Source organism: Copadichromis virginalis, linkage group LG23, assembly GCF_057382275.1.
Source record: "Copadichromis virginalis isolate Kocher_CV1m ecotype Utaka linkage group LG23, C_Virginalis_male_GT1.1, whole genome shotgun sequence".
In the NCBI taxonomy this organism is placed as follows: Eukaryota; Metazoa; Chordata; class Actinopteri; order Cichliformes; family Cichlidae; genus Copadichromis; species Copadichromis virginalis.
The window spans coordinates 23,089,018-23,110,452 of NC_140639.1; the positions used below are offsets into that span (position 1 = coordinate 23,089,018).

The 21,435-nt window shown below is 42.1% G+C and overlaps 2 protein-coding genes and 2 non-coding genes across 5 annotated transcripts; 1 reads left to right on the forward strand and 3 right to left on the reverse strand.

Annotated features, from left to right (window-relative positions):
* Positions 1-179: 179 nt before the first annotated feature.
* Positions 180-2,959, forward strand: mettl21a (methyltransferase 21A, HSPA lysine). The gene is made up of 3 exons (XM_085447202.1): positions 180-681; positions 777-888; positions 1,899-2,959. Exons 1-3 carry the CDS (start codon positions 499-501, stop codon positions 2,294-2,296), a joined length of 693 nt encoding a protein of 230 aa, XP_085303328.1. The 5' UTR covers positions 180-498; the 3' UTR covers positions 2,297-2,959.
* Positions 2,281-9,590, reverse strand: LOC146680917 (cyclic AMP-responsive element-binding protein 1-like). Of its 2 annotated transcripts, none has more exons than XM_085447200.1 (8): positions 9,368-9,590; positions 8,364-8,461; positions 6,753-6,899; positions 6,530-6,630; positions 6,178-6,317; positions 4,550-4,723; positions 4,286-4,439; positions 2,281-4,191 (listed from the first exon to the last, which is right to left on the reverse strand). In XM_085447200.1, exons 2-8 carry the CDS (start codon positions 8,448-8,450, stop codon positions 4,047-4,049), a joined length of 948 nt encoding a protein of 315 aa, XP_085303326.1. In that variant the 5' UTR covers positions 8,451-8,461; positions 9,368-9,590; the 3' UTR covers positions 2,281-4,046. The 2 variants fall into 2 exon arrangements, with proteins under 2 accessions (XP_085303326.1, XP_085303327.1); XM_085447201.1 differs by lacking the exon at positions 9,368-9,590 and adding an exon at positions 9,201-9,349.
* Positions 9,591-12,623: 3,033 nt separating this feature from the next.
* Positions 12,624-12,695, reverse strand: trnam-cau (transfer RNA methionine (anticodon CAU)). Its single transcript has one exon. It is a non-coding gene; the product is annotated as a tRNA-Met (tRNA).
* A 6-nt stretch (positions 12,696-12,701) lies between these two features.
* Positions 12,702-12,774, reverse strand: trnar-ccu (transfer RNA arginine (anticodon CCU)). The gene has a single exon. It is a non-coding gene; the product is annotated as a tRNA-Arg (tRNA).
* Between the last annotated feature and the right edge of the window lie 8,661 nt (positions 12,775-21,435).

Below are 21,435 nucleotides of genomic sequence, written 5' to 3' on the forward strand. Positions count from 1 at the left end.
TCTTATGTCTATACTCTCAGCACAGAGTGAGTCTCTTCACGCAGCTCAAAAACCCTTTATTTGCAGTACACCGGAAGCTACATCGCTGCTATGTGTTGCTACCTTTACAGACCTGCGGGTTTTTTCAGACCACGCCCCCTCCTAGCTAAAACACAACCCCGTTAAGAAAATCTTGCAGACACGCCCATCGCAAAGACTTACTCTTTTCCCATTGGTCACTTTTAGCTGGGCAGTTACGTGATTGGCTAAATTTGTTCGTTGACGTCAACACGGGTTGCCGTCTTCAGTTGCCTGAAAGCGAATCGGTCTCTTGCGCTTCAGTATTTATTAAAGAAAACAAGCCAACTATCAACGCTAAAAGTTGGTTCATATACCCTAAGAACATTCTTTAACAAACGAATTAAATAATAGCTATATAATAACTCCAGAAGATGGCGGAAACGAATCAATGAGCCAGCCTAGGGAAAACGTCGAAGAAGAAGGAGGAGCGCACTACGCATGTGTAAACGAGTGTGGGTTTTATTTATTTCAAACATGGCTCTCGTTCCCTATGTAGAAAACCCATTGCCTGCGCTTTCCAAACTCCACAATTCATCAGCACAGTTTAGGTTTGCCAACCGCGACCTCCGACTCGCTCAGGACTGGAAAAAGCTCGGTGTGGCGGCAGTTGTGTGGGATGCGGTACGTTACAACAGTGGCAGCAGTGCTTAGCTTCAATAATTCCTCCATGTTTCATTAGATTTATACATTACTATTGCATTTGTGTTACTGCCCAGGCGGTGGTCATGTGTATGTACTTGGAGCTGGGAAGAGTGGAGCTAAAGGGGAAGAAAGCAATTGAATTGGGAGCTGGCACTGGTCTGGTGGGCATTGTAGCAGCTCTGCTAGGTGAGTGCATAATTACTAACCACCAAAAACTGGAGGTGGTCGGATCACTCCAAACATCAGTAGTATCAGTACCAATGCTGCTATTGGTATCAGATCGATACTAGCCCAAAAGGATCAGCACTTTGGTTTCAAACCTTTAAGTTCAGTATGTACACAAAAGAACTGTGTTAAATAATTAATATAAAATAATGAAAAATATACACACATATATAACACATTAAAACAACAGAAGTTGACCCAAGATGCTTTAGAGACAGGCTCATTTGGATTCCTTGTCTCCAAAACTAGTCGTGTGTGATACCAAATAAATACAGGGCTAATGCTGAAGACAGCAATGCTGACACTTTTAACCTGTGGAGGCAGCATATAAAGGTCAGAGCAGTGTCATTATTTATGATAAATTGTCATCAATTAGTAGATTCTGATGACATTTTAATGATCACTAAATCACTGAAATTTTTGCTTTCCACAATAATGAGTTAACACAAAAAACACACCTTTCAGCACTTTGTGTATTTTGAAACTGTGTTTTTTGGAGACCTTGAATTTAAATATGCATGTGTTTAAAACACTGTAGGTCAGCTTCAGTTGTTTAAATGTGCTGCAACAGGCTATATATCACAGAGATGTCACAGTATGTATCGATCCTATTGGGCTAGTATTGAAGGATATTAATACCATCGATATTTGGATTAATCTGCCCACCTTTATCCAAAAACTGAAGGTGTTTTTTGTTGTGTTAACTCATTATTGTGGAAAATTAAAATCAAATTGATTTAGTGGTCATTAAAATTTGTTCAGGATTCATCATGACACACTACTCTCCGCTACATAATCTCCCTTCATAGGTTTAAAGTATCCATATTGATATCAGCAATACTGGCCCTGTATTTACTGTGTATCAGATCGATACCAAAATTTGCAGTATCTCATAGCACTATCAAAAACCCCTGAGAGTGCGGCGGGTGAACAAGGAAAGCTGTGATAGTCCTACTCTAACCCTTCCCTAGGTGCCAGAGTGACCATCACTGACAGAGAGCCTGCGCTGGACTTCCTCTCTGCTAACGTGAAAGCAAACCTGCCCCCAGATTCCCAACAATCTGTGGTGGTCTCTGAGTTGACCTGGGGCGAGGGCCTCGAGCGATACCCAGCCAGAGGGTTTGATGTGGTTCTGGGTGCGGATATCATTTACCTGGAGGACACATTTTTGCCTCTGCTGGAAACGCTGGAGCACCTGAGCTCAGACGCCACTGTGGTGTTACTGGCCTGCAAGCTCCGCTATGAGCGAGACACGAACTTCCTAGGCATGCTTAAGCAGCACTTCACCGTTGAAGAAGTCCACTACGACAAACAAAGAGACATACACCTATACAAAGCTTGCAAACTGACACGGAAGAGAGACTTGTGACCATTTGTTCGTTTTAATATATGAAATAAAATGTTTTAAAATCAGATTACCAGAAACACATTTATTAACAGCTGCCAAAAGTGTCATATCTGAATAGCTCTAACGTAATGCACTGTATTATTATACAAGTTGTTGCTGACATTTAGAAATAGTGAATACAAAAAAAAATAAACGAGAAGCAACATAAAAAGCATACTATATCATGACTATACATAATACCTAAAGAATACAATATGGCATCCCATTATCACAAAAATATTTTCTTTTAGAACCACCAACACCACCTGATCTTACAGTCATTTCACAAAGTGGGTGCAGTTGAGTTGTATCTGGTGAGCTTTGATGCTCCATTTACAAAAAAAAAGAAGTGATCAAACACATTGATGCAACAACATTTGATTAACTGCAGATGAGTGGTAGATTTACCCAGAAAGCGGTGAAATGCTGAAGGATTGTAAATGCAAAGAAAGTGCACATGCTAGCTCATATTACTATAAACAGAATTAAGAGACGGTGACCGAGGCCTCAGAGGGGCCCGGTATGGCAAATTTCCCCCCTCTGATGTAATTCCATGATTCCAGTGCTTTATCCACTTGTCTCTGAATTCTGCTTAAAAACTCTTTCATTGCATAACAAGTAAGGCTCATTAAGTTTTTGGTTATTGTTCAAAAATAATCCATGAGTCTATGGAGAGAGAGAGAAAAAAGAAAAAGGTTTTGCTTACAGTATATAATCTCTGATAAACGTGCAGCAGCTTATTTATCCGTTATTCCCACTTCCTGTACTGTCGAAGGCCTATTTTGCCTTTGTTTGTTTTTACCACCAAAATCTGGTAATTAACAGGACACCATTACGCAATTTTCCACTTAATGTCTCTGAAGTTTTAAAAAAAAATGAAGACAAAAAGTCCCCCCCCCCCCCCCAAACTTCACTGCTGCCCAACTTTTACCATCTCCTCACTGTGCTGCAGTTAACATGAAAAAAACATTTTACAACTAAATGGTTAGTTTTTTGTTCACGTTGTATAAAAGCAAAAATATACTTGGGTAAAACAAAGAAAAAAGAAACATGGCATTGTAGAAGCACAATCTAATTCAGAACAAACCAAAACACACATCTTAAAAGATAAAAACGTCCAAGACACAGGCCACCTATAAGTATAAGCATTAATAAGTAACAGATGTTAATTCGAGAGTTACAGATAGAAATGTTTCACGTGAAGTTATACTCTCCGAAAGGGAAAAGAAAAGAAAAAAGTTCCATCATCATCATCATTATCGGTGGTGCTTGCGGTCAGTTCCCCCATTGCTGGTGATGTTGCCCGGGTAGTCCGGGCACCAGTGACTGGAATGCTTCCCATCGGTGGTGTCCTTGGCGATAACAGCTAGTTTCCCTGCTCTGTCACCTTGCCACGCAGACCCTGTTTAAGTTGCAGTCTCCTCCACGTTCACTGTGAGCACCGCCTGATCCTTTTAATGGGGGAAAACTGGTGGTTGATTTCAAATTGCTCAAATGGGATGGGGGTTTTAAATTGCCCAAATGGGACAAGGTTTCAATTTACCAAAGTGGGATGGGGCTTTTGTTTTGTTTTTTTTATACCTGGTGAGTCACGTTCACACATTTTTCAGCAGTTTTTAAAAAGAAAGCAGAAGAGTAGAAAAGAGGAGGGCGCATCCAGATGCACGGCTCTGTGCTGAGTCTCTGTACACAAGTGCTGGGGATCACCTGTCAAGCCACCGGCAGGTGTATTCTACTCTGATTTGTGGCAGTACAAGTCTTTGAGGGCTTTCAGTTCCTCGATGAGGGTTTTGTTCTGGTTTTCCAGCACGGCCACGCGGTTCTCCAGACACTTCACGTACTCTTTCTTCTTCCGACGGCACTCGCGGGCTGCCTCCCTGTGAGACAAGAGGATGCGGGTACATGAAGCTCACATCAGCTTGACACCTACAGAAGCAATTGAGTACGAGTTACTAATTAACCTCGCCATACCTGTTTTTCATCAGTCGGACCTCCCGTTTGCGTGTGACTTCCTCAGTGGCTCCTGATCCGCTGATTGTGGGTGGAGTTGCCATGACCACCCCAGGAGTGATGGTGCTGGTGGGGGCTGTGCGGATTTGATAGGCCTGGACATCACCAGAAGCAGCTGGTGAACAAAGATAGACAAACAGTCAGTGCTTCATTCAGCAAAGCTTTACAAATAGTGTAGGTTTTGTGGAACTTCACTTCTAAACACTGTGGAAACCATTTTCCCACCTTGCACGACCACCTGGTTACTGGGCACGAGGATCTGCTGCCCGTCACTGGTCTGAGCATACTGCAGGATGGTGGCACCAGGCTGGGCTGCAGCAGTGTTGGCCATGGTGAACGTCTGCAGGCCATCCGTGCCATTATTGGCCAGCTGAATGGCTCCACCCTGGGTAATGGCAACTGCAGAAGGATAAAATTGTGCATTAGGACTTTTAACCAATTGCTTTCTGTGTTGTTCTCCTCCATCCAATACTGTAAACATTACTGGATATGGGGCTCCACACAAACTGTCATATCACAAATACTGTTTTTGTAGGAGGAAAAGAAGGAAAATACTGGACTTAACATCATTCATTCACAATATCCACAGGTTTTCTAAACTGCATTAAGTCTGTACAGGTCAAGGATAATCTTAACACTGGTCTTTAATGTTGGAAACATTAGACAGGGTCTGAATCGGGGCCTGGAGCCTGGGGCTCACTCGGGCCACTTCGGAGGTGGGGTGCCCCCGGCCTCTCGGCCTGGGGCTCGGTCACTCAGGCACAGCTGGCTGCCGGCGGAGCTCACGGGCGCGTCACTGCAACCCCCCCTGGCTTCTGCTCCGCGGCTGCTGAGTGAGCCCTCATCTGGGACTCTCCTCAGCTCTTTCTGGGACAGTGGCGCGGCTGCCCCTCTGTTGGTCTTCCTTGGTCTCTTGTGTTCTGGAGGCCTCTGGATGTCTGGAGTTTTGATCTCCTCCATACCTGCTTCATGCCCTGGAGGACGGGGCTGTGGCCCCCCCCCCACACCCTCTAGCAGATCATTACATGAAGGAACCTTTTAAAAAAACAAGCGCGTCCATGCTCACAGGTGTACACACGGGTGATCACACCCACAAACTACACCCTTTTTGGCTCCTACCTCAAAGCACACTGTGTTCTGTTGATCTTATGTGCTGCACAATAATGTTTAACATTTAGTATTTACTGTCATATTCCCATATATCATTGTGATGTTGTTTATTCTATTACTCTTGTTCTCTTCTGCTTGTTTTCTTTTTTCTTTCTCAACAGGTGATCCAGGTGATCGATATATGCATTTTCTTTTTTTCCCCTGCCCGTTCTGTTGGTTTTTGTTTTTTGCCCTTCTCCCCCGTCCCTCTTCTCAGCTGTTTTTCTTTCCCCCAGTCAAGTCTGTCCCGTATTCAGCAAGTGAAAATAAATTAAACAAAAGGTGAATCAAATGGACCATTACGGCAAGGCTGGGATGGTCAATTTGGTAAAGTAAATCCGTTGGGCATCTTTCTTCGCCTTTAGACAACAATTCTGATGGCAAAAGAGCCAAACGGGACAGGCAAAAAAAGAAAATTAAATAAATAAATAAACAGGGTCTTAATCAAAGCATCAAATGTGGCCTTTTTCTGATTGGCAATCCCTGAAAAACAGGTTTGGGATTACTTGTTTAACATGATCATCCACCACTGTAACAGCATGTAGAAAAAGCATAATAGGTTCCCTGTCTGCTTAATCTGGTCATTTGATTTAGTGAATTTAAATAGTCTCATTGCACGACAGCAGAAGTAGAATGCTCGATTACGTTAACACCTACTTATTTTTAACAAAAACCACCAGCTATCTGTGTCTCAAAGTACTTACTGTACTGGCCACTGCTGGTCTGATAGATGGGAGTGGGCATGGTGACCGTGGTGATAGCAGGGGCTGAGTCATCTTCTGATTTCTCTTCCTCAATTCGAGGCACTGCCGGAGCATCTGATGATAAGTCATTCAAGATCTTTCTGTAAGAGGAACATTTGCAGAAAAATCTTAGCAACCTTTTATTTTCTCCTCGTTTCATATCTGCAAATAGTCTATTTATAGCTGATAAAAATGAAAGAGTGTCAGTCATTGTCTTCTAAGCTTTGAACACGTCATACAGACACAAAATGGAAGCAGTACAGATTAAGGAGATGCAGTTTGCATCTGCAGTTTCTCAGCGTGTCACACAGACCTGTAGGAAGGCCGCCTGGACAGAATCTCTCTCCTCTTCTGAGAATCTGTCACGCTGTCGACAGATTCCTGAGAGTCCTCGCTCTCAGCGACAGTCGAAATCTGTAAGGAAATCATCTCAAATTCAATTTGAATTCATTTACAAACTTCAAAGCCATCATGTTCAGCTCATATCCCCTACTGCAGTCATTACTTGCAAGATTAAGTTTCCCCTCTCCTCTTACCTGTACCGTCTGCACCTGTGGGGACTGAATGACCGAAGGCTGAGCGGCTTGGATCACACCGTGCACTTGGACTGTTTGACCATTGGGTAACTGGACAAGAGTGACTGTGGGACTACTGGAGGACACCTGGGCTGCTGCTATGGATGCCTGAAAATATAAAACACATTGTATAACCACACATGTGCATAGTTACAAACAGCCCACAGCAACTGGTATTATTTTACTCTTGGGTAACCTCAATCTCAATCCCATCTCAAATCCACATGGGCCTTCTGCTCGACCTTCTTAGATCTATATAAACAATTCGTGGTGCTAAGTTTGGATATGTAAGATACCAAATACTTTCCAAGATATATACATATTTTAAAAATGGTCCGTTGACCCACTTCAGGTATGTTTTTTCACACCCTGAAATCTGAGGTCGTGTTTAAACATGAATATCTCAAGGACCACTAAAGAGAAAAGCTTTAAATTTTCACTTTCTTGAATCATGAATGAGGATACGTAATTTGGTACAGCAGATACAGCCTAGTATTGTGACGGTTTGCATGGTGATAATACATCAATTAGGGCTGCACGATTAATCGTTAGAAAATCGCGATCTCAATTCATACTTATGTGCGATCTCATTTCCAAATGACAACGATTAAAAAAAATAAAAAATAAAAATCTGGCCCAGATAAATTCCTCGGTTTGAAAATCTGGCCCAACTAACTTCGTAGTTGAATAGCCATGCCCTAGACAAATGCTACACTGTGCCGTCCCGCAACTATTTTTTCTATTGTTGCACTACCTGCTCTATACATGCAGTGTCGAGCAATGGTTGAGATGGAATTTCAAGCAGTACAACATTTTGCGGCAACAACAAAACGTGAGACATTTGTTGTTTTTATGTTTATTTATTGTTTTTATGTTCAGTTTCAACTGTTGCGAAGTTGATGTGCAGTTAATAAGTGCAATAAATATTTATATTGGAAAAGAAAATCGTGAGAGAATCGTGATCTCAATTCTAAGCCAAAAAATTTTTGATTCTCATTTTATGCAAATTCGTGCAGCCCTAACATCAATACAGGGACACCAAATATCAATATTTTATTTAATTAATTAAAATAGTCGGAGAACACTACGAGCTACCGTAGGCTCATCTCATGCATGATCCTGAGATAAAGCTAGCCGAGCAAACTTACATTTAATCAGCATTTCAGAATTTCTGACTTTGTAGACAGCAACACACATTTATCTCAGTTAACTGTTGTATTATCAGAAAGACTGACCACATTCACTTACAGACAGATAACAGACTGATAATTTTATCTTACTGGATAATACAGATATTTACAAAGTTTCAACTTTGACGGCATAATTTCCAGTCACAATCACAGTATTTGTTATTGCAATGCTCAGCATAACTGCATAAACTGCTACAATATCATATCATGGGGTCTTTGCTGAATCTCACCTGTAGTATTTGATATACAAGCCAAAATCTCACAGCACAAAACTTTGAAACGTAGCATTTTCACGCAAACTGAAAATGGTCGAGCATTAAAACTTAAATTCATACTCCTTGCACTAGTTCTGCACTCTCTGCATGAGAATAAAAAGTACTACCTGTGCCAAGGTGATCTGCTGGGCCTCAGACTCCGAAACAGCCGTTTCACCACTTTGCTGTGTGTCTGCAGCCGCTTCCATGGTCATTTAAAATCTGGCTGATGGAGGGAAAACAAAAGTGAGAAACGGCTTATTTGTGAATGCAACAGCATGCTGGGAACACCAGACTCATTCAAAAACTTGCTCGGTCTTAAAGGAGGGTGTGGCTTAGCTTAACATGCTAGCATATAGCTCATTTTCAACTGTTTCCTTGTTAGCCGAAATTATTTTAAAAATGACGCAAGACGGAACGTTATACTTATGGCTCAACAACATTAACGCGAACTGAAATGAGCCGCTTGTTTATCCAGGCTCACGCTTGCAGTTAACGCCGGAGGCTAAAGCTAAGGCTAGTGTTACCAAGTTAAGAGTTAGCGTGCTAGCTCTCAGGCAGAATGAGCTCCAATGAGCATGCTAACATGCTAACGGGAGTGCAACACAAACTTCACATTTATCGTGTCTCAATTTCGGCTCTTTAATTTCAAATCCTGTCGCTGTTTAAGGCTTTGCTGAAAGGAGAAACTTGTAGTCCAAACAAGTCTGCACTAGCAATTTCCATTAGGTTGCTAGCTGTGGGTTTTTATGGAGGGAAATGTCTGCATTGTATGCTTTTTTTTGCAACTAGGAGACACCACTTTCACTAACTAGTTAATTCACTGATGTTGCTTTTTTAAAATTAATATTAAACACTGGTTTCAGGTGACGTGGTTGTAACTTTAAGTGGCTAGCTGCTTCTGTGACTTATTTCTAGAGAAGTTTGATTAAAAAAAAGATCCAAGCCCACTCCCACATTAATACCTATGTCTGCTGTGTTGCGAGCCTTGCAGAGACTGACTCATTTTGTGAGCCTCTGCAACACCGCCGCCATGATCTCTTTGTTGGCTCTGTGCGGATATTTTGGCGCAAATAACCTCTCTGGGCAGCCATCTATCTGTTTAGCAAACATCGGATGCGTATCCTCTTACCAACACGGACTCGCTTCGTCACTCCCGGGTCTACGGAGCTCCACTTTTATTCAGACCGACACGTAAGAGACCGCGTCAGGCTACACCTCCGTCGCGTCACCGAGAACAACAACACGGAGAGGAGGACGAGGGAGACGACGACAACGAAAAATCAGCTTCTCCGGAAGGACTCGAGTGGACACGGCGAGGGGCGGAAGTTTACGGAAACTACCGAAGGACACGGGAGGGGGTAGGAAGCCACGGAGATTGACGAGGAAAACGGCTGCCTGAACTTGTCCGAGCATGCGCAGTGTTTTCCGTTCATGAATTTGCGACTGGCTTAATAGAAAAAGGTTGGAGAGATGATTAAAATGCATAAAATGGAATACGTAGGACAACATATATAGCAATGTGAATATTATTAATCCCATTTTGTATACAAGGGCAGTCATTTGGTTTGCGCTGCCTGCTAGCATCTTGAACACTGCTGTTATGTGCTGGATTGTCTCAGGGGCATCTTTGCACAGCATGAACCTGGGGTCTTGCCTGGTGTGGTTGACCGCAGCCTCTACGGATGTTGTGCTGAGAGCTTGTTCCTGTGCTGCCATGTTCAGTGCCTCTTTGCTCTCTTTCAAACCAGCTTTGTCCACCCGTTGGTATGATTTCTTGATATTGGACAAATCTTCTGTCTCTCTATGAATGCTGTTGAATGCTCCGGATGCATTCATCTGAGTATGTGTGTTAGATAGAAAGCACTTGGATGTGAATGGGTAGTGAGACATGCTCAGTTAGAGCGAAAAAGGGACTTTACAATGCACCCTAAAGGGAGCAGCACAATGACGCATGTGTTCAGTGGAAGTTTGAAAAGGTGATAGACCAAACCAATCAATTTCTTTTTATTTTTAGTTCTTCTTTTTATTAAATTAAATGTCTCTTTACTTTTAAATTTGTTTTATTTTCTATTCATTTGATTATAAAATTCAATGTTCGTTTTAATTTATAAAACATGGATACATTTACAGTTTACTGACTGCATTTCTCTTGCAGTGCACACGGTGGCAGCAAAATCCTTCTTAATTTCTTTTCCAGCTCCACCTTCAGCATCAACGCTGCTCCCATAATGTTATGTTTGGCCACGTTTCCTTTTATTGTTGCTCAATATGATTAGTTATCTGTGAATTTGATTAGCGCTAACAGTGGTTTCAGCTTCGTACCACCAAACAGCAGTTTGATTTTAATGAGAAAACTCTGCTTTGTCGTACCCGCTTTACTTATTATACTTATTTACAACCGCCCTCATTCGCATCACATTTGCTTCTCCTTGGTCGTTGACTCCTGCCATAAAATGTACTCATTAACTCTGTCACTTTGAGCGCAGGGACGGGAGCTGTTGTGAAACGGGTTCAAAGCTGTGGCAGGTGGTCAAAATCCTGTGGGGGAAATGAGACTTCAGACCAATTTATGGCTATAATCTCTATGTGCGAGGTCATTTCGGAGGCCTTTTAATACGCACAAGCACACACACACACAGATGTCAAACATACGCATCTTCACCTATTGAGTGATTGACTACGCCACTGGTGTAAACATATGCACTGCTGACCAAACCAATCTCCTGTCCTTTGCCATAAAATCAGCCCGAATAGAAGCTGCCAGCGAAAACCTTCCAAGCACCAGTAATGAACCAGCAGTCACCTATTCATTATTAAAACCTCTCATAGCAAATGTAATAAATATTTGTCACAAAGCGGCCTTTTTTATCTGATCCAGAGTCCCCGTTAAGGACTTGATTGGACATTGATTTCCCTTGATAATGACCACCACCATAGGATAGCCTTAGCAAACCGTAATTAGCCTGCATCAGCAGGTAGGCTTCATTAGTTATCAATGAATGTACACTGGGCTTTGCAAGCTGTGCATCTTTAGGATTGTGTGTAGTGTTTCTGAGAAAATGAGTCTCTTTATATGCCTGTGATTGTTTTGCATTTGCAGAAACAGATGACACGCACACACACAGCGCACCGAGAGAACATGAAATCAAGCATGTGCACGACAGTTTGAATATTTCCAAGATTTTTTTTTTATCACAGTTTGCTTGTTTGCATCATTCTTTCTGACACATGTATTAGTCACATTACTGAATGTTGCTACAGACAGGGAGAAAAACTGAATTATTTAATGATGGTGATTAGTTGCTTGACTAATTATTTAGCAGGGAATCTGTTACTCTTTACTTTATTTCCCTTCATATCTGTATCCTTGTCGTTACAATGGTGGATGCCATTAAAGGTCTATTAGGCATGGACAAATTGGACTGCTTGGTCCGGCAAATATTTAATCAGCCAATTGCTCATCAGCAACTCAACCTGCTAAGTTTCATACTGAGCATCAGCATAGAGAAGAAAGGAGATTTAAGGGACTTTGTTGGAGCATTTCAGAAACTGCTGATTTACTGGGAATTTTCCACACAACCAATCTTTAGGATTTATAGAGAATGGATCAAATAGGAGAAAATATCCAGTGAGCAGCAGTTCTCTCGGTGATAATGCCTTGTTGATGTCAGTGGTCCTAGGAGAATAACCAGAGTGCTTTGAGCTGATAGGAAGGCAACAGTGACTCAAATGACCACTCGTTACAACCAAGGTATGCAGAAGAGCACAACAAAACATGTCAGATGTTGAAAGAAACAGACTAGAGTGTCACACCTGTAAACTAAGAACAACAAACCGAGGCTAAAATTTACATGGGTTCACCAGAATCAGACTGGACAGGAAAAACACCCCCTGCTTTGAAGAGACTCAACATTCAGATGGTACGGTCAGAATTTGGTGTAAAGAACATGAAAGCACAAATCCATCTTGCTGGGTGGCGATTTAATAGTGTGGGGGATATTTTCTTGGCACACTTTGGGCTCCTTAGCATCAACTGAGCATCATTACCTGAGTATTGTTGTTGACCATGTCCATCACACAGTGTATCACCACAGTGATAATCTTCTGATGGCTGCTTCCAGCAGGATAACACACCATGTCACCAAGGTCTGATCATCTCAAGCTAGTTTCTTGAACATGTTAATGAGTTCTCTGTACTCAAATGGCCTCCACAGTCACCGGATATCAATCCAATAGGGCACCTTTGGGATGTAGTGGAACAAAAATCTCTGAGGAATTTTTCCAGCATCTTGTTCAATTTATGGCAAGAAGAGTTAAGGGAGACTCCAACCAGGTACTAGATATGATATGTGAGTGTATGTAGGAACTCTAGCTGTCAAAAATCTTAGCAGAGGATGGTTTCGATCCATCGACCTCTGGGTTATGGGCCCAGCACGCTTCCGCTGCGCCACTCTGCTGAAAGGCACCCCAGATGGGACTCGAACCCACAATCCCTGGCTTAGGAGGCCAGTGCCTTATCCATTAGGCCACTGGGGCTGCACGCAGTGAACCCAAACATACTGCATATTGTTTAGTGTACAGCTGATCCATTGTGAATAGCAGCACAATGGAGCTGCTATTTGTTTGGTGGTGTTTCTGTTGTCTATGGAGATTCATAAAACCACACGAGGACCAGAGAGTAACTAAGCTCTGGATCACCGGCTCTAGTTACATTAAGCTTGAACTCTTAAAGAATCTTTGAAGCATTTTGCTTCATTTATGTCAAAAAGAGTTAAGACAGTGAAAGGGGTTTCTTGCACACTTTGGGCCCCTTAATACCAACTGAGCATTGTTTAAACTCCACAACCTACCTGAGTATTGTTGCTGACCATGTCCATCCCTTTATGACTACAGTGTACCCATGTTCTGATGGCTCTTTCAAGTAGGATAACACACCATGTCACAAAGCTCAAATCATCTCAAAGTGGTTTCTTGAACATGACAATGAGTTAACTGTGGGGGGCCCAGTATCCATGGCAACCCCAGCCACGTGCTCAGATTCACATGCAATTCAGGTAATTCAACCTACAATGAAAATAATGCAATATAAGGTCACGGGCCATCTAACAACCTTCTGATTGGTAGACTACCTGCTCTACCTCCTTAGCTACAGCCACCCATGAATGAATGATTGATGCAGAAGAATCCAAGAAAAATGCAAAACTTGAAATTAACATAAAAGGTCCCATTTATTATTGAAAAATGCAGACAGAACATGAAACTACATTTTAAAGACACATAAATCCAAATCTGAAAGATGATCAATTTTTCTTTTTGTGAAAGATGAAGCTAAAGAAGATACATAATGAGATATGAGAAGCTAGAACCAGAAAATGTGTGGTATTTTTGCCTTAAATACCACAAATCCACAATTTGAATCAATCCTTTATTAATCTCACTGATTACATTTCTGTGACTCAATTAACCTTCGCTGCTTTCATCTCTGTATGAATAAACATTAATTTTTCCATATCAAATTTGAAAGCAGGCACAAGCACAATCATTCACTGCACAGCTCACTTCTTTGTCACATAGCCATCACATTTTCTCATCTGCGGCATGCCTGATGATTGTACCAAAATCTGAATCTGGCTGTTAACGCTGGTGAGCTTCAAATGCAGAATATTTGGTTGCGAAAGTAGAGCTTCGCCGCAGCAATGACCCTGACTGTAAATCACTGCTGAAACACCCACAAACAACAGAGTAAAATGATGCCACAGATGTCCAAACTGGTGTAGGAGGAGGAGGATGGGAGATCAATCTTCAGAATATGAAGTAGAGATCTGACTTCAACCCGCAGCCCTTTCCTCTCCTTGCTTAAACCGAGCTGTCAAAGCCCCTGGCTTAACACAAGTCTCCAAAACCCCCATCGACAGCGAGCCCTTACGTCGCTCCCTCTTTGCCCAGTTTTTTTCCTGCCTGTTTTCACCTCTTTCTCTGTTTCACTGCATATATACCTGCGTGTGATTTTTTTAAAATCATGCAGTTGTATGAAAAATCATGACCCTCCCATCCTCACTCCCACCAAGCCACGGCCTGAGGCGGTGCGTGTAACAAGCACACCTCTGAGCCCTGGCATGTCTCCTCTGCGTGGTGCTATGATATTGACTGAATTAATACCGTGCCTGATACAGTCTGTCAACACTGTTGTTAAATGCAGTACTCAATCAAACTGTGTGGAAATATCATACCTGCCACTCAACCGGGGCATTGTGGGAGAGGTCAGCTCATACGGGGCGTGCAGAGGGCCGCCATCCACGGAGAAGCTGAATATGAATACGGGGGGAGGAAGACATGCAGCGCATTTGAATACCAGTGACCTTATATGCATGCTTTTCATTGTAGGTTGAATTACCTGAATTGCATATGAACCTGAGCACCTGGCTGGGGTTGCCATGGATACTGGGCCCCCACAGCCTGTCTGTCTCTCGCTCTTTCTTGCTCTCTCTATCGTGCACACATAGGCGGCGGTTTGCAAATCTGAAGATGTGACTTTCAGAGATATCAAGTAAAATATTGTGGTGTTGAGGTGCGGTATCAAGCTGCAGCTGCCAGGCAGGAAAGTTATCTAACACGGAGAGATTGTGCTGACCCGGACCTCTCGCTAATCTAGGCTGTAGGCAACACCGTGTATTGGGCAATCTCAATCGATCCGTCAAAGTGTCAGCCGCCCCCACCTTTTCCCCCCATGCAAGGATTTTTTTCATTCTCTCTCCTCCCCCCGCCTCTTTCATCTGACCATCTAATCGTTGATGCTTTTTTATTCTTAAAGGTTACATGTTTTCATTTCTAATCCCATGGCCGTAAGTAGATTCATAAAGTTATCACCGACTGAATGTTTGCTCATATGTTTCATTTATCCATCCATCTTTCCATCCATCTTCTTAATTAAGCACATATCTAAATGAGGGTGGTGGGAGGGTGGGAAGGTATCTTCTAATTATCCCTTTCTGTTTGAAGCCTGCTTAATAATGCGCAATCATGCAGGCTTTGAATGCAGTTGAAGGGTCCATGTGGAGACCAAATTAATGCACACGTAAAACAACTGTCTATCCGCTGAATGCAGTTTAGTTTTACATAAGCTTTAAAGAAATCAAAATCATGACATGCTTCAGGAACAGGAAGCCCAGACTGCAGTAGTTCCAGAATTAACGGGAACTACTGGCTGCAATTCTCACTAACAGTATAAAATATACACGTAACTATCATGATCATTGGTTTTGGACTCTGAATTTTAAACTATCGATGTTAGCATTCTGGGTAGCACTATATCTTTGTTTTTGTTTTTGCTTGTTTGTTTTTATCTAAACCAGACGTTACTTTGTGTGGAAGAGAAAGTGTAGCACCAATTTATCATTAACACTAAGCTAGCAACTTCATAGACAGTATAAAGCTATTGTGACATTGCAGATTGGTTTCGGACACTCTATTTTTAAGCTTCGGTGTTAGCATTTTGGCTACCACTGTTTTGGTTTTGTTGAAGGATGAGAAAGTGGTTTGTTAATTCGTGAGATAATACTAAGCTAATAACTTTAGCCAGTATAAAAAACTGGACAAAGGTACGTTGCCTATTGGTTTTGGACTTTTCATTCTGAATCTTCAACATTAGCATTTTGGCTACCGCTGTGTTATTTTTTGATTTGGATGAAAAGGTGGAGCACAAATTTATCAGCTAATACCAAGCTAGTAGCTCCATACATTTAGGACCATAACTAATCTCCAAAGGACTGTAAGTCTTTTTGAAACCATAGCTATTGCCATCACAGCTATTGGTTCTTAGACAGAATGCAGGTTTAAGACACGTCATTGTTGGTTTCATTTTTCTTCATTTTCCCGACCTGGAAGCAAGTTTTACAATGCACAGAGATACACATATTGATTAATTAATGCAATATCTTTGTGGATGGACACAAAGCAAACCACAATATTAGTCAGATTAACCATTAAAATGATACAAAAGGCTCTGTCCAGTTTAATGACTCAATGAGGCCTTGTATGACTATCATCTATAGCTGCCTACCAAGCTCAGTTACCCAGCAAATGAATTAGAATGGGAGAGTTTTTAATGCTGTTAAATATTTTCACATGGGAGTCTGTGGGCATTGACTCTCTTTTGGAGCGGCCACTAGTACTCCTCTCAGGAGGTTACTCCCAGTTTGTCCCGAAAGGCTAAAGCAAGGTGCACACTGAAAGCATTATGCTTCCTGTGAGGTTAGAGGGGGTCATCTACTAATCAAATGGTCAGTGATCAATCCGGGACTCCTCCAGTCCACATGTTGAAATATTCTTGGGCAAGATCCTGAACCATGAGCTGACCAGATGCATCCAGTGTGTGTGTGTGTTTGAATGTCAGTAAAACTTTTATAAATAGTGTATTTACTACCAGGTCATATGTCAGTCAGTGGTATTCTGTACTCAGAATGGTAGCTTCTTCAGTTTTATTTCACCGATAGTAGCTTGAAGTCACCAAATGTTATTCACTTTACATGGTTTCTGATCGCTACATCCCTGCAATTCGCTTCCATCATAGATGCAGCTCAGCCAAAGAGATTAGATAATGGATTCTGAGATTACGGGGTGATCGTGGCTCAAGAGTTGGGAGTTCGTCTTGTAATCGGAAGGTTGCCGGTTCGAGCCCTGGCTTGGACAGTCTCGGTCGTTGTGTCCTTGGGCGAGACACTTCACCCGTTGCCTACTGGTGGTGGTCAGAGGGCCCGGTGGCGCCAGTGTCCGGCAGCCTCACCTCTGTCAGTGCGCCCCAGGGTGGCTGTGGCTACAATGTAGCTTGCCATCACCAGTGTGTGAATGTGTGTGTGAATGGGTGGATGACTGGATATGTAAAGCGCTTTGGGGTCCTTAGGGACTAGTAAGGCGCTATATAAATACAGGCCATTTACCATTTAAATCAAATGGGTATCCTGGTATCCTTCAAATGGATGGTCCTTTTTGTGGATTTCCTCTTACTGTATGGACAGAATTTTCTTGCTGAGCTCTAATGGAGTGATATGTCGAGGTTTGTTGTAGGGTCAGAACATTGCCAATAAACCTAAATGCAGCTGCTAGGGGGAAGAATGCCTAATTAAATGCACAGAATAAGTACCTTGGATTGATATTAGCACCAAGCTTAATAAGCAGCTCAGGATGAAACCAATCCACAACAAATGACACTTCTTCCCAGTTTCATTATAAAACATCACTCCTTCTAGTAGCTGTTACATTTATTCAAGCCTGAAAGTATAATTTATTTCTACATCGACACGTGGCTTTAGTTTAAAGATAAAAAATAATTTCCGTTTCATGCAATGAGGTGCATCGATTTTACGTTTGGAGAAAAGAGCAGTGATAAGGGACCTGTATTTGGCATCAGCAGACATCCTAGTTTAAAGAGAAATAAGGTTGGACTGTTGCAATCGAAGCTGATTTAGCCTTGTAAAAAATATACTATTAAACCCGGCACAGCTTCAACCATAGTGCAGTGCAATCACGCTGTTTTCCATACATGTATCACAGCCTTGAACTTTTCTAGACATTACCTGATGAAGGCCTGTGTGAAAACGCCGATGTCTAAATCATTTAGATAGGACATTAAATTGGATTACTTTAACTCGTTATGTGTTGGACTAAACAAAACACTAACAGCACGACTGCAGTTGGTTTAAAATGCTGCTACACACCTGACAGGTGCATGAAGGCTTGATCATATTTAGCTTTCTAATTCCTGAATTGTTGCACTGTCCTTCCTGTGAAGTACAGGATCAATTCTAAATTATCACTTATAAGCGCTTCCCTAGGCTCGCTCCACATGACTGAACAAATCTTTTACAAACCTATGTCCTATGACGCTTACTTACATCTGTTGATCACCACCTTCTAGAAATTCTGAGTTTTCGATTGGCTTCCAGTGACACCCCAAAACTCTGGAATCATCTCCCTCGCCAGATTAGGTCATTTACCTCACTAAAACACTGACTACATACTTGTTTTTATTCAGACTAGCTTTAAGTTACGGATTCATTTAAATAATAATAATAATGCATTTTATTTGAGGGCGCATTTCAGAAACCCAAGGTCACCTTACGAAGAACAAAATTAATAAAAGGAACAATAGTCATAAAATAAGTTAAAATTGCAAAACAGAGCTTGACAACAGATAAAATCAGCACTAAAGCGAATAAACCAGTTTAAACAGATGTGTTTTGAGCTGTGACTTAAATACGGAAAGGGAGTCAATATTTCCTGTGGCAGGAGGAAGAGAGTTCCAGAGCCGAGGAGCAGAGCGACTGAAAGCTCTGTTCCCATAGTAATAAGGTGTGAGGACGGAGCAGTAAGATGAATAGCAGATGATGATCTGAGAGGGCGGGAAACAGTGGTGATATGGAGCAGGTCACACAAATATGAAGAAGCAGATTTATGGACACACTTGTATGTAAGAAGTAAGATTTTAAAATTTATCCTGGCTTTTATGGGCAACCAGTGAAGCTGCTGAAGAACTGGGGTAATATGAGCTCTTAACGGAGTACGAATTATGACTCGTGCTGCAGAATTTTGAAGAAGTTGGAGTTTATGAAGGGACCTTTTAGGTAGACCAAATAGGAGGGAATTGCAGTAATCAATATGGGACATAATAAGACTATGGACAAGGATGGCAGCAGCATGGGGAGTAAGGAAGGGACGGAGTCGGTTAATATTACGTAAGTGGAAGTAAGCAGACCGGGTTATGTAATTAATGTGAGACTGGAATGAATTATTAAGTATGACACCCAAACTTAACCTGAGGGGAGGGAAGGGTAGGAGAATGTAAAAATAGTAATAATAGTAAAATAGTAATAATAATAATAATAATGACCGGTGAGCAGCGGCAGCCAAGCGCGCCAGCGTACACTCGACCGGAAGTTCAATTTACATCTCTTTTACACTTATTATTTACTGCTATCAGTTTTTTGTTTGAACTCTTCAACGCCCAGTCTATTTTAGGCTATTTGATTTACATGTCAAATATGTTTTTATAAGCTTTTGAGACTTCTACACCATTAAAGTGATTTTTTTTCTTCCTGAAAAACCAAAATAAATGGTAGAATAGATTTTGAGGCAGTAAATTGCAAAGAAAAAAAAAAGCCAGATATAGCAAATGTGATAAAAATTAAAACTCATAAATGCAAATTAATATTTATTTGATTTACAAAAAGGTTTGCGGAAGGTTCAATAAATACTCCATTTCGTGCTTTAAATGGTTAAATCATTTGGATAGTTTTCGATGATTTCACATTGGATGTTGTAAATATAATATATATATAAATAAACTTGCTCGACAAGTCAGGTTGTACCTGTGGCAGGCTGATGAATTCACAGTGTACAGACATCACGTGTAATCACGTGTTCTGCCCCTCGCAGTACGAATGCATTTAAAGCAGGGTGTCTCCTGTTAGTACAACAGGACTGATGCGGACAATATCCGAATCCCATTCTGCTGACACTTGCTGGAGCTCACGTCTGAAAAAAAAAAAGATAAAATATTTGCCACTGTGATAACTTTCCAAAGTTGTTGTGCTATAAATAGGTTTGCAGTTTCTTATGGGACACAGAGTCACAGATGTGTACAGTCATTCATCATCTCACCTGAAACACCTGGCACCTGAAAAAACATGAGCCTAACAGCACGATATGTAGTGAAGGTTGCCAATTCTCATTTATTTTAAGAACCACGTTTTTTTCTCTTTTCCCTATTTTCGGTTTTTGAATTTTGATTGCTGAGAGTTTGAAGCCAGTCTCTGTTGTTTCTCTTTCACTTAGAGTTTCAGCTGAAGCCATTTCTCTCTGTGAAGATTCCAGAAGTGCGCAATGAGACCTGAATATTTTCTTTAATTAGGGTTCTGTGGGAATAGATGACTGCTCATACAGGTATGCGTGCTTGGAGGTAAAACACGTAGTCCAAGCCCTGCAAGAATCTTATGGATGTAAAGGAAGTTCTACCCCAATGAACACAACATTTTCAAAATACTGTATGATCTGGCAAAGTAAAAAAAGGAAAGAAGGAAGAAACATCATGTTAGAACGGGTGATATCAGCCTGCTGTCTTTTATGTCTCGTTCGACATCGGTTCAATACATCTGATATGAGATGTGAGGAAGAACAAAAAAAACATCCTCGCGGTGAAAGAACAGAAGTGCTTTTACATACTTTCAGCTTCTGATCTCTGACTTTTTTCAGCTTGTTTTCTCTCCTAAGTGGAAATCGACATTCAATCACCTCCTGTTGCCTTTTTTCTTTCAGCCAGCCGGCGGGAGGGCAAGACAGTGGTAAAGGCAACCACACACATATGATGGGCTAGATCTTCGAGTGTGTGCGCTTGATACGCTGCTCCCCTCTCTCTCTTGGTCATAACGTGTCATTCAGGACTCTAATACTCCCACACAGAGCCCCACGACACGGGGCGTGTGGTCATCTGTCACGCAGAGGAGACGAGTGTGCAGTGTGTCAGTGCCCTTGTATATCTCCGCCATCTAGACCGGCTGTATACGTGGTTTTTGTGTTTTTACAGCTTGGATGTGACTCGGTCTTTGTGTGTCTGTGGAGAGACGAGGGGAAGCTGTCACTCATGCCGTTACCATACCTACCCCGCTCTCATCCCTTCACCTTCTCTCGCTGCAGAGTTCAAAGGTTGCCATATCCCCAGTGGGAACACAATGCGCTCTGCCCTCGAGCCATCGGTGCAGGCGCGCTTGGCAGGTGGGGAAGATACTCTAACCTTTGACCCAGTGAGGTCTTAGCAGTGAAGAAGAGGAGGGGTGGGGTGGGGTGGGTGGTGGAAGGCTGCACAGGCTTGTAGATTCAATTGATCCTGGCTGAGGACTGCCATATAGAGGTTGTGGGCGGAGTGGCCTTAGAGCTTCAGAGCTCAGTGACTCGTGCTGACTGCCTCCTGGATGTCAGACGGCCCTGGGCGAGAGAGATAGCCGCTCTCTAATCCGCAGTCTCTCTCACCTCGCCTCCTCCGTGTTTCCAGGATAGCGGATCTTTTGTGTCAGATCTTTGCAGCTGTCACCACTGTTGCTTGCAAGGATGATGCTGGCTTTGTGCGTGTTTGTGTGTCTGTATGTGTGTGTGTGTGAGTGACAAATACACATGAAAACTGATAGATGTAAGAGGTGCCTTTACAAT